This window comes from Schistocerca serialis, chromosome 3 (assembly GCF_023864345.2).
Source record: "Schistocerca serialis cubense isolate TAMUIC-IGC-003099 chromosome 3, iqSchSeri2.2, whole genome shotgun sequence".
NCBI classification, from domain to species: Eukaryota; Metazoa; Arthropoda; class Insecta; order Orthoptera; family Acrididae; genus Schistocerca; species Schistocerca serialis.
In genome coordinates, this window is record NC_064640.1 from 47761963 (window position 1) to 47781035 (window position 19073).

The window sequence follows — 19073 nt, forward strand, 5'->3', positions numbered from 1 at the left end:
TACTCTTTCTTGCTGTCAGATACATTTCCCTTTTCCGGTTACAAGATATTTTTATACCCTTAGTAAGCCATGGTTTGTTACAAGGTTTCTTACGAGTATATTTAACTATTTTCTTGGGGAAGCAGTTTTCAAATGCATTTACAAAAATGTCATGAAATAAATTATATTTTAAATTGGCATCAGGTTCACGGTACGCCTCATCCCATTCTAACTGCTGTAGGCTTTCCCTGAAATTTGCAATTGTTAAATCGTTGACTGAACGTACTACTTTGGAGGACTGTTTAGTATTGCTGAATGGAGCTATGTCATATATTGTAACTAGCTGTGCACCATGATCAGAAAGACCATTCTCAACAGGCTGAGCATTTATCTGGTTAAACTTATCTTGGTCTATAAAGAAGTTATCTATCAGTGAGCTGCTATCCTTTACCACCCGAGTAGGAAAATCAATAACGGGTGTCAAATTGAAAGAACCGAGTAATACTTCAAGGTCATTTTTCCTATTACCCTCTTTCAGAGAATCTACATTGAAGTCCCCACAAATAATAATTTGCTTCCCCCTGTCTGACAGATAGCACAACAAGGAGTCCAAATTTTTCAGAAATAGATGATAATTTCCTGATGGAGACCTATATACAATTACAATTATAAATGTGCCTTTATTTAATTTAAGCTCACAGGCACATGCTTCTATATGTTTCTCTACACAAAACTTTTTTGTTTCTATACTTTTTGCACAATGATAACTTTTGACATATATGGCAACTCCTCCTTTATCCATATTTTCTCTCATTACATATGCAGAGAGCTTATAACCACTTACATTTACCTTATATGTTTCTCTACACAAAACTTTTTTGTTTCTATACTTTTTGCACAATGATAACTTTTGACATATATGGCAACTCCTCCTTTCTCCATATTTTCTCTCATTACATGTGCAGAGAGCTTATAACCACTTACATTTACCTTATCCATATCAGTAACAATGTGATGCTCAGACAGGCATAGTATATCTATTTCATTCTCAGCTTCTAAATCTTCTAAACAAACCAGAAGCTCATCTACTTTATTCTTTAAACTCCCAATATTTTGATGAAATATACTTACATTATTTTTAATTATACTTTTATGAGAACCTTTCCTTATTCTAACATATGCAGTACTCTCCTGTCTGAGTTTCTCATTGTGCTTAGGCCTAGTTCCTATACCAGTGGTCACTTGGTGTTCAGAGAGGCAGATTATGTCAACTGGGTTGGGTGACTTTAATTCATCAATGCAATTACCTAGGACTGAGATACAACTTGGTGGAGATAAAATTTCTGGTGATTGGTGAAAATTTATAATTGGTAGCTGTGATTGGTGATCCAATGTGCTAGAATTGTGCTGTTTAATTTCTTTCCTAAACTGAAGATTTGTTTCAATCCTGACCTCTCGTAGAACGTGACATCTTTCTGTCTTACCTATCCTAAAAAAGGTGCTGCTCCAACACCTGTAACCACTGGTATTTTACCATTCACGGCAGTGCCTCCCCCCCTTAAATTTCCTGCTATTACTCCAGCCAGTTTCCCCTTCCCTTTCCTGTTGAGATGTAGGCCGTGCCTGGTATAGTCCCACCTACTGAGATAATCAACGGGAACCATACCAATATGAGCCCCCGCACCCGACCCAAGCAGCTGTTCCAACTCCAAATTAACTCTCCCAACAGAAGAGTTCAAATGAGGCCGGTCATGGCGTCTCAGGACAGATACAAATTCAACATTGGTGTGTCTCGATGCCGACGCAATCTTTACCAGGTCACACTCTATACTGTACCCAGGATCTCTGTCGATGCTGTTCCCTGGCCCTGTAAATCCTTTACAGAGTGAACCTAAATCCTCTGTCACCTGATCCAGACTAGCACTTGGTTTGAAAAAATTTGTGACCTGGTATTCTGGTCCTAATTCCTCCTGCAGAAGTTGGCCTACACCTCTGGCATGAGAACTGCCTAACAACAAAACTTTCTTCCTTTTCGATGACTTTCCTACATTCTTTTTCAATTTCCTATTGAAAGTTTGTTGTGTCCTGTCTACACCTACCTCTGCTTGAGGCTCATCAGTTTCTAACTGAAGCAACAGGTCAAACTTATTTTTGACATTCACCACAAAACTGTCAGACTTAGTTCTAGGCCTGTTCCTTCTGCTACCTGTTGCCACTTCCCACCTCTCTTTGCCCTTTTCCCTCCTTAACCTGTCCAGATCTTCCCTAGCTTGATCTAGCTCAGCCTGAAGGGCAGCAATTTTCCCCTCCTGTTCCACTATCTTCCTATCTCTGCTGCAAATCCTACATAACCACTGATGAGCCTGATCCACTTTCCCAACACCCACGCCACTGCAGTCCCCCAGTGAAATAAACTACTGCATCCATCACACCAAACCCCGGAACTAACAATTCTACGGCAAGTCAGGCACTTCTCACTCATGGCAAAAATAATACTTTAGCTAGAATAAATCAATTAAATTACCGAAAATCAAAAAAGACGTTACAAGAATTAAGCCTATTCACAAATGTATATAAGCAAGTTTCTGATTTAAAATTCCGCTGTTTTTCTGAGATCTGTATTAAAACAACGAAGGTATACGCTATTTATTATATATTTCACTAGATGGAATGAAAAAAAGGACAATTAAACGAGATACTTTAACTTTGATTCTCCAACACATGTGTCCAACACATATGCAGGAGGTTCAGTATTAGAAACTCTGTCAACAGATTCTTCATAGGTTAAATTTTGGCAGGTTAAAATTAATATCCAGCATCATTACTTGTGATTAAATGTGGCTACACTGATTTCACCCTAGTCAAAGTATCAGCCAATGACTCTCATCTCAGATGCTGCCCCAGTGAGGCTCAAGGACACAAAGAGTTTAGTCAAAATAAACTTATGCACTCCCTTTGATGTAAATGAATGCTTCACCACAATCATCATTTGAAGGCAGAAAAATATGGTGAAAAACAATGTTTGCTTTAATAAAGAATCCAGGATAAAAAGGCAAATGACAGCTCAAAAGGTGGTCAAAAAATATGCATTTCTAAAAAAAGTCACAAATGCACAATTTTCACACCCACCTCACGTTACAGCCCAAAACAGTTTTTTATGTAATTTTGTATTTCCTCAATCGTCAAACAGCCATCTATGTACTTTTTTCATGCCATTGGAATCAGCTAATGTCTACAAAGAATTCCTGAATAACTTATTCAGTAATATATATCATGCAGCCTTTGCTAAGTGGCATGAAAAAGATGATATCCAGAGTACTGAAGAAAGATGTGAAATTGTTTCAAAGTACCAGGAGTCCCAGGAGGAATCATCAATGTTCAGGGATACAATAGGAATGCTCTTATGAAGCAAAAAACTTCATATTGACTTATGCCCTACTCTGAATGGATTTGAGGTAGAACACATTTAATGTACAGCTATTTTTGGGCTAGTGGTGTGCACATATGTGTCTTTAGAAGAGCAAATGATGGGGCAGAATTACTTGGATTTTTTAGAAAATTTGTTTGTTGAAAACCTTGAGGACATTTCTTTGGCAACATGGATTGCAATGTACTTCAAGCATGATGGAGGCCCTCCAAATTTTACCTGTCATGTGACAAAACACCTCAATCGCATTTAACAAACTCACTGGATTGATCATGGTAGTAAAATTAACTAGCCACCAAGATCACCAGACCTTGGGCCATTCAGTTGTTGTTTATGGGACTGGATGAAGTCTGAGGTGTTCAAACACAATTTGAATATGCAGGAGGAACTGCTTTGTCACATCATGGACATGTATCCCTCATTATCGAACATGAAGATGCACTCAGACAAGCAAAACAACATGTCCTCCCAAGAATGCACAAATGCATTGAAGTTGATGGTGGGATATTTGAAGATATACTGTGAACTGTACAACAGCTGTACTGTTGTGTGTACAAGAATGCTTACAGGTGAAAGTGTTAAAAAATACATACTTTTCAATTGACAGTTTGTGAAACACATTTTGTAAAGTTTATTAACTGTTGTACATTTGTAAATGTGTAAACCTGACAATGTACTGAATAATACAGAATATAAATATACAATGCACATTAAATGTGTTCTCTCTCAAAAACCATTCTCAATAAGGCATATGGCCATATAAAATTTTTTGCTTGAAATGATCATTCCTGTCATATACCTTAATATTGATTATTCCTTCTGGGACACCCTGTATTGTCAACATTTAAAATTAATGCAGCAGAATTCAATGAATTCTTTGTATGTACTGCCCTGGTGAAATGCTTCCACATAACTCAGTGGAGCTACATTGTACTTTCTTTCTTTTTATTCATACAGCTTTACTACTTGTCACCTCTTGTCAGCTCTCATTTACAGTATATCTTCACATATTTCTTTTATCTGTACAAGACTTATCTTACCTTTCAGTGTTGTTGTATATTTTCTCCTGTTCATAGTTAATTCAGCAACTCCTGTAACATCATTATCAGAGTCTACATGTATACGAGTGATTAATACTCCTTTCCGATATGATGAAAATGGAGAAATCAGCGACACCGTTCCAGTAAGATTTGTTGATTCTGAGCTTTGCTCTAATTCCCATAAACTCCTTACTGAAATGATGTTCTCTGGCATATACTGCAAGGAAAGAAGAACAGTTAGGCAATATTTTATAATAGTTCCTTTTAAAAATTAAGTAATAAGTGGAAGTTATGAATCACAGTACACAAGATAAAATGACTGGATTTGCACAATCCTTGTACTTCAGTGAAAAGATCCATTAGTACAGTAAAATGAGATTTAGCTGTTTTATTTGTCTCTTAAATTGTCTATGGCATGTGACTTTTCAGGCTTTATATTTGGTTGATCTGTTGCAAATACCCTTGTGGAGAGGAGTTGGATAGGGATGTAGGCAGCAAGTGCAGATAATGTACACTTCATCTGCTGATACTGCAGTACACAAGACAGTGCATGTGAGCACAGCAGCTGTTCAGAGCAAACTTCCAGTGAAAGGCAGTGCTGTAGTAGAGCTCTGCCCTGCTGGCCATGCACAATAAGTAGAAATTTTTGAAAGGCGCCTTCTCAGGTTTGGTGCCAGATAATATTGTGCATTTTCGCCAGAACTTCATCAAAACAACTGTTCAGCATCATCAGGTGATGCTAGTGCTTGCTGTTGCCACTGCTGCAAGACATGACTGATGAGACTCACAAAACCCCCTCAAGTAGGAGAGCCAGCAGGGATGTGCCAAATAACACATTAACATGCTGAAGCAACCACGGAGCACTGCTGGCCATCACTTGTCCTCAGGAGGTGAAATATTTAGTATTGCCACTAGATGCATATAAAAGTGAGAGGGGAAGAGAGAGAAAAAAGTTTGCAAGGCTTAAAAATTGAGAGAGGTCACTCAGGCTCCTGATGAGAGGAACCAACCTCTATATGCAAAGAGAGGGTCAGTGCTTTCAGGAAATGTGTTCAGTGCTAGCAAAATATGGACTAAATCACTCTATTCAAAGATTCTGAAAATACGTAGGGGTAACTTAAGCCTTGCAGGCTACTCATGCTGAACTTTTCCATGGAGCACTTGAGAGAATATTGAATATGAAATCTAGTGGACAAATATTGGTGAATTATGCAAAGAATTTATGATGGCATCAAGGGTAAAAGTTAAGCATGTGTCTTTCCAAATAAAGTCAATTATTCAGTTAAAAGAAACCATGTGAAAAATGTATGGACAAAATTAGCAAACTGAATGAACTTGGAATAAACGCATAACTGTTGTGATGCGCCGATCATTCAAAGTGCCATCGCGCAATTACGCGCTTCCCCTACTTGCGGCACTGTCTGCCAGCCATGCAGCAGCTGCGCCACCTAAGCGGCCAGCCGGCCAGCATCCGCTAGACTTGAACTTAGAGCAGATTTGACCGTTACCGTGTACACATGCTTTATGTGGTCTACTCGCTCTGTGACTGACACGTGTTGTGTCGTCTTTTGAAATATAAGTGTTCAACTTGACGTTATAACAATTGGCAATGAAGATGGGATTTTTCCTTTTCATCATTGACCCACAAGTTTCCATGGCTACTTTAGAGCAACTATTGTAAGGTCTCATTGAACAGCAAATGCTTCTCACATTGGCAATTTGCGATTTCGCCGCGGCAGCCAATGCGGGGCGTTTCTCATCGTTGTCTATACCTTCTTTTCCTCCTTATGACGAGACGGCGGAAGACTGATCTGATTATGAAAAACGTCTACGACAGCACTTCTTGGCATTCCATGTCAAGGATGAACAAACATGTAAGTCTCTGTTCCTTTCATGGATTTCACCTGTATCGATTGTTGTCGCAATTGGCTCCTTTGAAAGATCCTGCGTCTTTGTCCTTTGCTGAAGTGTGCTCACTTATGTCTGTATATTTTCATAAGCAAACGCATGTGGTAGCCTCTTGTGTTGCCTTTTCTCATTGTCAAAAACAACCGAATCAATCCTATCACGCTTGGGCTGCTGAACTTCATGGCCTCAGTAGAAAGTGTCAATTTGTTCCTGACATTCACAAAGAATCCTATGCTGATTCCATGGTATGGGATGCCTTTATCCAGTCGGTGCCCGACATAGAACTAAGGCAACATGCCCTTCAGTTGGCAAATCCGACTCTAGATGAAGTCCTCTCCATCGCGCAGTCTTTTGAAATTTCTCACACTGATGGAGTGCAAATAGAGGGATGGGGTGACATTGGGGAAATACAACCTCTGTGCGCTGTTGAGGAAGCGTGTGGCATGTCCCCGCCGGTCGATGTGGCCACAGTATGCTCCGAAGCACAGCCTCGGCCTAACCATAAACAAACCTCTAAGAAACTGCAGCGAAACCCCCAGCAACTTCCTTCATGTGCCCAGTGTTATACGAAACATTCATGGTAGGATTATCCCCTATGTTGAGCCATGTGTCACAGTTGCTAAAAGAAGGGTCATGTGTCATTCGTTTGCAAATCCGACCGCATACATGATGTTCATGAACATGACGCTGATTCTGATTCTGTGTTGTTCGTCAATTGTACTTTTTCCCTTTTAGGGAAGTTATTCCTGACAGTCCAAATACTTGGTCGAGATGTTCGCATGCAGGAGGATACTGGTTCTGCTGCCACTATCATCAAGTCTCAGACGTATCTTCAGTAGGGGTTCTCCAACCCTATCACCTTTCACTAGGCAATTACAGACGTACAATAAACAGAAGATTTCTCTCTTGGGACAATTTGATGCTGAGGTATGTTACAAATCTGTTGTTCGCACTGTTCCCATATTTGTGGTAGACCATAGTAACACGTAAAATCTTTTTGGTTTCAAAGCCTTTCGCATTTTTGGGTTCTCCATAGATGACTCTGTCAATATCGTCTCTGATGTCATTCCTTATGCTCAATTAGATTCCTTGTCGACAACATTTTCGTCCCTTTTTTCTCCTGGGTTAGGCCGTGCAAACGAGTTTGAAGCTCACATCATGCACAAACCCACCGCGCGGCCTAAGTTTTTTCAGGCTTCGCCCATTCCTGTGGCCCTTCATGATCAGGTAAAACAGGAGCTGGATCATCTCACTGCTTCCAGGGTCTTGCTTCCTGTCATTTCAAGTGAGTGGTCCTCTCCTGTCGTTGTCATTGCTAAGCCAAATGGTGATATTCGTCTCTGTCGCAATTTCAAAGCCACTGTAAATGCTCAATGCCTCATCGACACTTACCCTATGCCCCGACCTCAAGAACTGTTCACTAAACCTGCTGGAGGCCAGTATTTTTCTAAAATTGACCTGTCAGAAGCTTGTCATCAACTTCCTCTCGACACTGCTTCCCGGCAGTTTCTGGTCCTTAACAGGCCTTTCAGCCTCTATCAATACCAATGATTGCCATTCGTGGTTGCCAGTGCCCCTGCTCTCTTTCAGCGATTCTTGGAACAATTATTGCTCTCTGTCCCTGGGTGTATCAATTACATGGACGACATTGTTGTCACTAGCTCCACCACTGAGGAACATCTTCAGAATCTCCGCACACCTTCCTTGTCTTACAGACTGCCGGTCTTAAGTGTAATCTTCAGAAATCACAATTTTTTCAGGAATCTATCACTTACTTGGGGGTTCAAACTCTCTCGGGATGGTATTCGTCCGCTTCATCAAACTGTCACCGCGATCGATACCCTTCCTCACTCTACATCTGTTAAGGAAATTCAGGCCTTCTTGGGGAACATAGCATACTATCACAGGTTTTTAACATCTGCTGCTTCGGTGGCTCAGCGGTTGCATCGCCTGTTGCATAAAAATGTGCCTTTTCACGGGTCCACATCATGCGATGCGGCTTTCCAGAAATTGAAGATTATGCTGAAACAGACCCCGTGCCTGGTTACTTATCAACCTGGGCAACATCTAGTTCTTGCCATGGACGCCTCTCAATACGGGGTTGGTGCAGTCCTTGCGCACCATTTTTCTGACGGTTCTGAAGATCCCATTGCTTATGCCTCCATAATGCTCACGGATGCCCAATGAAAATATTCTCAAATTGAAAAAGAAGCTTTGGCCATTATTTACGCTCTTCGTAAGTTTGGTGTTTTTCTTTATGGATCCAAATTTCGTCTTGTTACAGACCACAAACCACTTGTTTCCTTGTTTCATCCATCAACGTCACTTCCTGACAAGGCTGCACACCGCCTCCAGCGTTGGGCTCTTTACGTGTCTCGTTTCGATTATGAGATTCATTTCCGGCCGACGGCTCAACATGCAAAATGTGATGCACTGTCTCGCCTTCCCATGGGTCCTGATCTGGCATTCGATAGGGACGAACTTTTGTGTTTCCACCCGGATGTTGCCGAGCAGCGGGTTGTGGATGGATTCCCCATCACCGGGGACCGGCTGGCGGCTGCTACTGGTTCTGACCCTACCATCTCCCAGGTTTTACGCTGTATTCAGAAGGGTTGGCCAGATCGTCCGTCCGCTAAGACTTCTGATCCATTGCGGAACTACTACGCTTTGCGCTACCGCCTCATGGCTAGGGATGATGTTATCCTCCTTTCCACCTACAATGCGTCGCCGCGTGTTGTGGTACCTGCATCTTTGCGTGCTTCCGTCTTGCGCCTCCTTCACCAAGGGCACTGGGTTGTCTCTCGCACAAAACCTCTGGCGCGCCGTTGTGTGTACTGGCCTGGCATCAACTTTGAAATCGCACGCATGGTCGCTGCTTGCGGCCCTTGTGCATCACAGGCTACCACACCGAAGTCATCTTTGTCACCGTGGCCTTCGCCTGAGAAGCCCTGGGAGCGCAATCATGCTGACTTCGCAGGACCTTTTTTAGGTACTTATTGGCCACTCGTAATTGATGCCTACTCTAACTTTCCTTTCATTGTCGGTTGCACATCGCCTACCACCGCGGCAACCACAAATGCTCTAGTTCGCATTTTCTCTTTGGAAGGCCTTCCCGCTACTCTTGTTACTGATAATGGTCCGCAAATTGCCTCTTCCGAATTTGCGGATTTTTGTGCTCGTCATGGCGTCATGCATGTCACAGCCCCTCCGTTCCATCCGCAATCTAACGGTGAGGCTGAATGACTGGTCCGCACATTTAAGGCTCAGATGAGGAAACTCCTGACTTCTTCTGCTGCTGATGATGCGCTTCTCCAATTTCCGGCTTCTTACCATTTCACCCCCTTGGGCGACCTCAGCCCGACTGAGCTCTTACATGGCCGACAGCTCCGCGCTCTATTTCATCTTCTGCGGCCTTCCATCTCACGCCCGTGGGTGCCTTCGCTTGGCCGGTTCACTGCCGGCGACCTTGTATGGGTACGGAGATAAGGCAGGCGGCCAAAATGGAGTCCTGGCCACATCTTACGACATCGTGACCTTCGCCTGTATGAAATCCAGATGGACACGGGTGTTGCAGTGCGTCATTCGGACCAGCTTAGGCCTCAGGTGCAGGCAAGACCTGTTCCGGATGCCACTACAACACCTTCGGCTCTTCCTGACACTTGGGATCTTGGCATCTCTCATTACTCACAACGCAGCCCTCTCACTGCCATCTCTGTCCCAGCACAAGAACGGATGCCACCAGGAGACGTGCCCATGCAGGAACTGGATGAACATCATCTGTCGGAGCAACTCTACTTGCCTCCTTCTCCTATGGACGCCGACACATTGCCCATATCTCCTTTTATATCAATCGGACTTGCCGCAACGGGCAGATTGCCCTGAGAGCGCATTCATGCTGACTTCGCGGGACCTTTTTTAGATACTTATTGGCTACTCGTAATTGACGCCTACTCTAACTTTCCTTTCATTGTCAGTTACACTTCGCCTACCACCGCGGCAACCACAAATGCTCTAGTTTGCATTTTCTCTTTGGAAGGCCTTCCCTCTACTCTTGTTACTGATAATCGTCTGCAATTTGCCTCTTCCAAATTTGCGGATTTTGTATGGGTACGGGGATATGGCAGGCGGCCAAAATGGAGTCCTGTCCACATCTTACGACACCGTGGCCAATGCCTGTATGAAATCCAGACAGACACGGGTGTTGCAGTGCATCATTCGGACCAGCTTCCGGGTGCAGGCAACGCCTGTTCCAGATGCCACTACACCACCTTCACCTCTACCTGATGCTTGGGATCTCGGCATCTCTCATTACCCACAATGCAGCCCTCTCACCGTCATCTCTGTGCCTGCACAAGAACGGACGCCACCAGGTATGTGCCCATGCAGGAACCGGATGGTGCACTGGGCCCCAGCAGATTCGACCCCTATGTCTCCTGTCATCTCGACGCTTTATCATTGGGGACACTTCCGTCCATACGGGAAGCCTCCTCCTCAAGACCTCATCAGTCAAACAACGCCTATGGACGTTAGTCATATACAGGCCACCTCCATCAAGACCAGTGCAAAAATTTCAAAGGGGAGGAAAAGTGTTGTGACGCACCGATCATTCAAAGTGCCGCTGCGCAATTACGCGCGTCCTCTACATGTGGTGCTGTCTGCCAGCCTTGCAGCAGCTGCACCACTTAAGCGGCCAGCCGGCCAGCGTCCGCTAGACTTGGACTTAGTGCAGATTTGACCGTTATCGTGTACACATGCTTTACGTGGTCTACTCGCTCTGTGACTTACATGTATTGTGTCGTCTTTTAAAATATAAGTGTTCAACTTGACGTTATAACAATAACTAGTTTACAGTTTATCATCAGTACTTTAAAAACTGATATTGAAAAATTACAGCTCAAAAAAAGTGAACTGCACAAGCTGAAATTCCCACATGATGGTGGAAATGCAGGTCTGTGTAGTTCTCATGAATGAGATGAAGAGGAAAAGGACAATGTGAATAAATCAACAGAAGAAAATTTATCAATGCTGACAAATAAGAAACCAAGCATAAATGTGAACAATGCAAATCTGCCAACCTAGAGGTGTGCTGAATTGTTAAGTGAAACAATGCAAAATGGCTTCCAGACTGTAAACTCCAATAGCAAACTGTTTGAGCTTCCAGGCAGCCATGGCCATGGTCTTACAAATAAACTAAGAGAAAAAACTAATATATATTCATGTGGTAGAGTGAAACTGGGAGCCCCACTTGGTGAAATTAAAAAGACGATTGCATCTACAGAGGTAAAAAATCTAGAGGATAAAAGACTTTGTCATACTTCTAGGAGGTTCTAATGATGTACATAAATGTGAAAAAGTGAGTGCTATACATGATCTTAAAATGTCTCTGAAAAATATCACACATACAAATATTGGAATTGTGAACATTCCATATCACCAGTCATGTGTCAATACAATGTGCCAATAATCAGTTTGCTAAAATCTGCAGACATTTTAAAAATGTGAAATGCATTGATCTGAGTAATATAGAATATATATTCCACACACAACATGGACTACATCTGAATGGCTTAGGTAAAGAATATCTAGTTAACCTGATAAACAAGGAAATAAAAATAACACCAAAATAACTTCGAAACCAAACCAACAATCATAATGCCATCATCAGGCCCAACAGGAACAACAAAAACATCTCAAAGAAATGTAAAAATGAAAGAACCATCATCATCAGCAACAAAACAGGCAAAAAAGACAAGGAGTCACAGAAAAAACAGTGGGTAGTGAAGGGAACAACAAGAAAACTATAGCTCCTCATCATCCAAATGGTTTTTTAGACAAAGACAGAAGAAAAATGAGAAGTCTTCAAAATAAGAAGTGCTCAGTGTTCCTCAGTTCTCCACCACAATACCCAATCCATAAGAAATAATGCGCAAGAGGTAGAAGTGGAACTGCAGACTACTGATAGTTCATTTGTTTGCATGAAAGAACATTGGTGTAGCGATGCTGAAATTACACCTGTAGCTCTAAGCTAGTATAATCTCACACGCCACTGTAGTAGAAACACCATGAGAGGTGGTAGATCATGTATATATGTAAGGGAAGGTGTTATATATAAAGTTAGAAATGACATTTATTTCATTAAGTGGAGAAAAGCATGTAGAAATATCAGCTATAGCAATAAGAAAGCCACACGTTATAAAGACTAACTATATTATGTATTTACTGTTCTCTCAGTGGAGGCATAGATACATTCATAGCAAAACTAATCCAAGTATTGGACATGGTTACTAATCCTAAGGGTAAAATTCTCATTTATTAACACAGCCACAAGGGTAACTAAGAATTTGGCATCGATCATTGAGCATATACTAACTGATCCGGAAAAAGAACATTGTGATGTTATTGTAGGTCACCTAGGCCTTTCAGATCATTCCAGTCAGCTCTTAAAATTAAACACTGCTGTAGAAAACAAAACTAAAACACTCACACACAGAATGGCCTTCTCTAAGCAAGAAAGGGTTAAATTTACCATTTAAATGAACAATGAAACATTGGAAGAAGTGTACATGGAGACTAGCTTGGCTAGGAAGTTTTCAAAGTTCCTATCACAATTTAAATTCAGGTTTGAAGAACTGTTTCTGTGAGTACTATGAGTCACTAAAACACAAAACAAAAGTGACTGGGTACCCAACAGAATACGAAAATCCTCTGTAACCCTCAAACACCTCAGCAGCATAAAAAAAACAACCAAAATCATCCTCCATTTCAAAAATACTACCAAACATACAAAAACATATATAGAAAAGCTTTAATAACAGCACAAGTATGCGATCTGAAGTTTTTCCGGTGTATTTCAAATTTGAACAGTTGTTGGGTATCAGACCGTGTAGCATCGTCATTTCTCCACAATATTTCGGCAGACGTACATGCTGACATCTCCAGGTGGTTCCTGACGAATGCTGTACTGTTCCTCTCAGCACCCTATATATGTTAGCCATTACCGCCTCCACCGTTCCTCTCCTGGTGTATTTGGTGTGACCCAGCTTGCGGTCAGGTTTCCATTTCACCAGAACGTCAAGAAAGGGTAGGGCACCATCCTGCTCCATCTCCATCATGAACTGTATGTTGGGTTGCAGCGAGTTGAGGTGTTCGAGAAATTCATTTAAGCTGTCCCGTCCATTTGACAGGACAGACAGATAGCGTTGCACATGGGATGCCTGCTTTCACCGGATGTAGCAAACTTTTTATGGAGAATGTAGAGGAGAAGACACTAGACAAGCCAAACAAAAACCAACTTGTTTCTTCTGCTACGTGGATGACACATTTGTTGTTTGGCCACATGGACGGGACAGCTTAAATGAATTTCTCGAACACCTCAACTCGCTGCACCCGAACATACTGTTCACGATGGAGTTGGACTAGGATGGTGCCTTAACATTTCTTGACATCCTGGTGAAACGGAAACCTGACAGCAAGCTGGGACACAGTGTATACAGGAAACCTACACACACTGATTTGTACCTAAATGCCTCCGGTTGCCACCACAACTCCCAGCGTGAAGGCGCTTTGCACACACTTATTCACAGGGCACGATCGATCTGCGATCAGGAGAGCCTTCCAGCAGAACTGCAGCACGTTGAGACAACATTTCGGAAAAATGGGTACAACCAGAAGCAAATAAGACACGCATTCAGACAGACTGCACCAGGAGAACAAGAAGAAGAAACAGAAGAACACAAGTCATTGGCGTGCATTCCATTTGTAGGAAACACCTCAAGAAAATTCGGTAGAATCTTGGGGAAACAAAATGTGAAATGTGTATTCCGACCCTCTGCAAAAACCTTGACTCTACTGGATTCAGTGAAAAATGACCTAGGCCTTCAAAAACCAGGCGATTTATCAAATTCCCTGTCAGTGCATAAACTCATGCATTGGGGAGACAGTCTGCACTGTAGAAGAGAGGTGCCGCGAACACAAGTGCCATACCTAATTACGCCAGGCCACTAAATCAGCCATGGCTGACCACTGTATGAAGACTGACCATACTATGGACCTTGAAAAAACAAAAATACTCTGTCAATCCTCCTACTTCTGGGACTACATTACTAAAGAGGCCATCGAAACACGACTACAGGACAATCTAATTAATAAAGACAGCGGCCTTCAACTTAGTCAGGCTTGGAACCCTGCACACAGCCTGGAGAGAAAGATGAGGTCCCAGAGATTGAGGACTGCCCCTGACGGTGGCAGCAGGGAGACTGCAGATTCCAGTTCAGACTCAGGCACTGCTTCCCCCACCACCTCCAGTAGTCGTCCCGCCGGCTGCACCGAAGACACCAGGAGAGGAACAGTGGAGGGGGTAACAGCCAGTATATATAGGGCACTGAGGGGAACAGCACAGAATTCATCAGGAACCACCTGAAGATGGCAGCGTGTACGTCTGCCGAAATATCTGGGAGAAATTACGACGCTACCCAGTCAGATACCCGAGAACTGTTCAAAAACAGCACAAGTGTCTCAAAATGATAAAATTACAGAAAGGCAGAAAATAAAAGTGGCCTAGAATGTCACCACACAGATGACAAATGGAAAAAATACAAAGCAGGTAAACATACAATTACAGCATAATGGTAATACAGTACATGATCCCAAAAAAATTGCAAACTATGCAAATCAATATTTCAGCATCATAGAAACCAGTTACACCACAAATCTGAAAAAATACAACCATTACCAACACTGAACTATGTTCCAAACACAATGATGCTGCAACCGATCACTTCAGCAGAAATAAGCAATTTTGTTTGGAATGTAAAAAATAAAAACTCAGCAGGTACAGATGAAGTGCTTGTGTGCTTGCTGAAGGACCATATATACAGTATCAAAGACCCTACAGTGCACATCTTAAATGAATCATTCACCACAGTTTTCTTCCCAGAGGCACTAAAGCATGCGAAGGTCTTGTGCCTATGTAAGATAGGAGACCATGAAAATATGAAAAAATTATAGGCCCAGCTCTTTCCTGTCGCCATTTTGAAAAGTAGCAGAAACCGTAATGAAAATTAGACTCATGTGGTACCTACAAAGCAAAATCTTCTGTGTAAAGAACAGTTCAGATTCAGGCCTGGTAGAAGCACACAATCAGCTATAGCCCATTTTAAAAATGATGTTCTGGAAGCACTAGATAAAGGAGATCATATAACAGGCATCTTCCTTGACTTCAGAAAACCATTCAGTAGGGTATACCATGCAGTTCTGTTAAATAAACTGGAAGCTCTAGGTATAAGAGGAATAGCAAATTAGTGGTTTTGTTCATACCTAAAAAGCAGAGTGCAATGTGTAGAGATCTCTCAAACAAACTGCTGTCATACCATAAAACACATTTTTTACCTAATACATTAATATTGGAGCCCCAGGGAAGCGTGTCTGGTCCAATACTCTTCTTGATATATATCAATGATTTTCTCCAGGGTATCAAACATGGTGAAATACATATTATGATAAAAAGTAACAAGAATACTCACTGCACTGCACTGTTTAAATCTATGGGAATTTTGATTGTTCCATGTGAGTACATATTGCAAACAGTGATCCACATTAAAACAGACTTTTATCAGGAAAAGGACTCTACATGCACATGGAAGCATATCCTCCCACAAATTACATCTCAATAGAAAAAACTCAACAAAAACCTAAAATAGTGTGCTATGTAATGGAATTAAACTATACAATAAAAGTTAGATACAGTGGGAATTAATGAAATTCAGTGGCAGGAAGAACAAGACTTTTGGTCAAGTGAATACAGGGTTAAAAAAACAAAATCAAATAGGGGTAATGCAGGTGTAGGTTTAATGATGAATAAAAAAATAGGAGTGCGGGTAAGCTACTACAAACAGTGTAGTCAATGCATTATTGTGGCCAAGATAGACACGAATCCCATACCTACTACAGTAGTGCAAGTTTATATGCCAACTAGCTCTGCAGATGATGAAGAAATTGATGAAATGTATGATGAGATAAAAGAAATCATTCAGGTAGTGAAGAGAGACAAAAATTTAATAGCCATGGGTGACTGGAATTTGAGAGTAGGAAAAGGGAGAGAAGGAAACATAGTATGTGAATATGGATTGGGGGTAAGAAATGAAAGAGAAAGCTGTCTGGTGGAATTTTGCACAGAGCACAACTTAATCATAGCTAACACTTGGTTCAAGAATCATAAAGAAGGTTGTATACATGGAAGAAGCCTGGAGATACTAGAAGGTATCAGATAGATTATATAATGGTAAGACAGAGATTTAGGACCAGGTTTTAAATTGTAAGACATTTCTAGGGGCAGATGTGGACTCCGACCACAATCTATTGGTTATTAACTGTCGATTAAAACTGAAGAAACTGCAAAAAAAGTGGGAATTTAAGGAGATGGGACCTGGATAAACTGACTAAACCAGAGGTTGTACAGAGTTTCAGGGAGAGGATAAGGGAACAATTGACAGAAATGGGGGAAAGAAGTAAAAAGTACAGTAGAAGAAGAATGGGTAGCTTTGAGGGATGAAGTAGTGAAGGCAGCATAGGATCGACAGGAAGTGCAAAATGGCTATGCAGGCATGGCTAGAGGACAAATGTAAGGATGTAGAGGCTTATCTCACTAGTGGTAAGATAGATACTGCCTACAGGAAAATTAAAGAGACCTTTGTTGAGAAGAGAACCACTTGTATGAATATCAAGAGCTCTGATGGAAACCCAGTTCTAAGCAAAGAAGGGAAAGCAGAAAGGTGGAAGGAGTATATAGAGGGAATGTACAAGGGCGATGTACTTCAGGACAATATTATGGAAATGGAAGAGAATATATATGAAGATGAAATGGGAGATACGCTACTGCGTGAAGAGTTTGACAGAGCACTGAAAGCCCTGAGTCGAAAAAAGGCCCCGGGAGTAGACAACATTCCATTAGAACTACTGATGGCCGTGGGAGAGCCTGACAACACTCTACCATCTGGTGAGCAAAATACACTCCTGGAAATTGAAATAAGAACACCGTGAATTCATTGTCCCAGGAAGGGGAAACTTTATTGACACATTCCTGGGGTCAGATACATCACATGATCACACTGACAGAACCACAGGCACCTAGACACAGGCAACAGAGCATGCACAATGTCGGCACTAGTACAGTGTATATCCACCTTTCGCAGCAATGCAGGCTGCTATTCTCCCATGGAGACGATCGTAGAGATGCTGGATGTAGTCCTGTGGAACGGCTTGCCATGCCATTTCCACCTGGCACCTCAGTTGGACCAGCGTTCGTGCTGGACGTGCAGACCGCGTGAGACGACGCTTCATCCAGTCCCAAACATGCTCAATGGGGGACAGATCAGGAGATCTTGCTGGCCAGGGTAGTTGACTTACACCTTCTAGAGCACGTTGGGTGGCACGGGATACATGCGGACATGCATTGTCCTGTTGGAACAGCAAGTTCCCTTGCCGGTCTAGGAATGGTAGAACGATGGGTTTGATGACGGTTTGGATGTACCGTGCACTATTCAGTGCCCCTCGACGATCACCAGTGGTGTACGGCCAGTGTAGGAGATCGCTCCCCACACCATGATGCGGGTGTTGGCCCTGTGTGCCTCGGTCGTATGCAGTCCTGACTGTGGCGCTCACCTGCACGGCGCCAAACACGCATACGACCATCATTGGCACCAAGGCAGAAGCGACTCTCATCGCTGAAGACGACACGTCTCCATTCGTCCCTCCATTCATGCCTGTGACGACACCACTGGAGGCGGGCTGCACGATGTTTGGGCGTGAGCGGAAGACAGCCTAACGGTGTGCAGGACCGTAGCCCAGCTTCATGGAGACGGTTGCGAATGGTCCTCGCTGATACCCCAGGAGCAACAGTGTCCCTAATTTGCTGGGAAGTGGCGGTGCGGTCCTCTACGGCACTGCGTAGGATCCTATGGTCTTGGCGTGCATCCGTGCGTCGCTGCGGTCCGGTCCCAGGTCGACGGGCACGTGCACCTTCCGCCGACCACTGGCGACAACATCGATGCACTGTGGAGACCTCACGCCCCACGTGGTGAGCAATTCGGCGGTACGTCCACCCGGCCTCCCGCATGCCCACTATACGCCCTCACTCAAAGTCCGTCAACTGCACATACGGTTCACGTCCACGCTGTCGCGGCATGCTACCAGTGTTAAAGACTGCGATGGAGCTCCGTATGCCACGGCAAACTGGCTGACACTGACGGCGGTGGTGCACAAATGCTGCGCAGCTAGCGCCATTCGATGGCCAACACCGGTTCCTGGTGTGTCCGCTGTGCCGTGCGTGTGATCATTGCTTGTACAGCCCTCTCGCAGTGTCTGGAGCAAGTATGGTGGGTCTGACACACCAGTGTCAATGTGTTCTTTTTTCCATTTCCAGGAGTGTATATGACTCAGGTGAAATACCCTCAGACTTTAAGAAGATTATAATAATTCCAATCCCAAAGAAAGCAGGTGTTGACAGATGTGACAATTACCGAACTATCAGTTTAATAAGTCACAGCTGCAAAATACTAACACAAATTCTTTACAGACAAATGAAAGAACTGGTTGGGGGCCGACCTTGGGGAAGATCAGTTTGGATTCCATAGAAATATTGGGACACGTGAGGCAATACTGACCTTAACAACTTATCTTAGAAGAAAGATTAAGGAAAGGCAAACCTATGTTCCTAGCATTTG

At 42.9% G+C, this 19073-nt stretch overlaps 1 protein-coding gene across 1 annotated transcript in view; it reads right to left on the bottom strand.

Moving 5' to 3' along the window:
- LOC126469699 (apolipophorins) overlaps positions 1 to 19073 on the bottom strand; it is a 738135-nt gene that overhangs the window by 460972 nt on the left and 258090 nt on the right. Inside the window, exon 29 of the mRNA XM_050096873.1 lies at positions 4447 to 4663. Within this exon, the coding sequence (XP_049952830.1) occupies positions 4447 to 4663 (217 nt within the window). The remainder of the gene's footprint in view (positions 1 to 4446; positions 4664 to 19073) is intronic.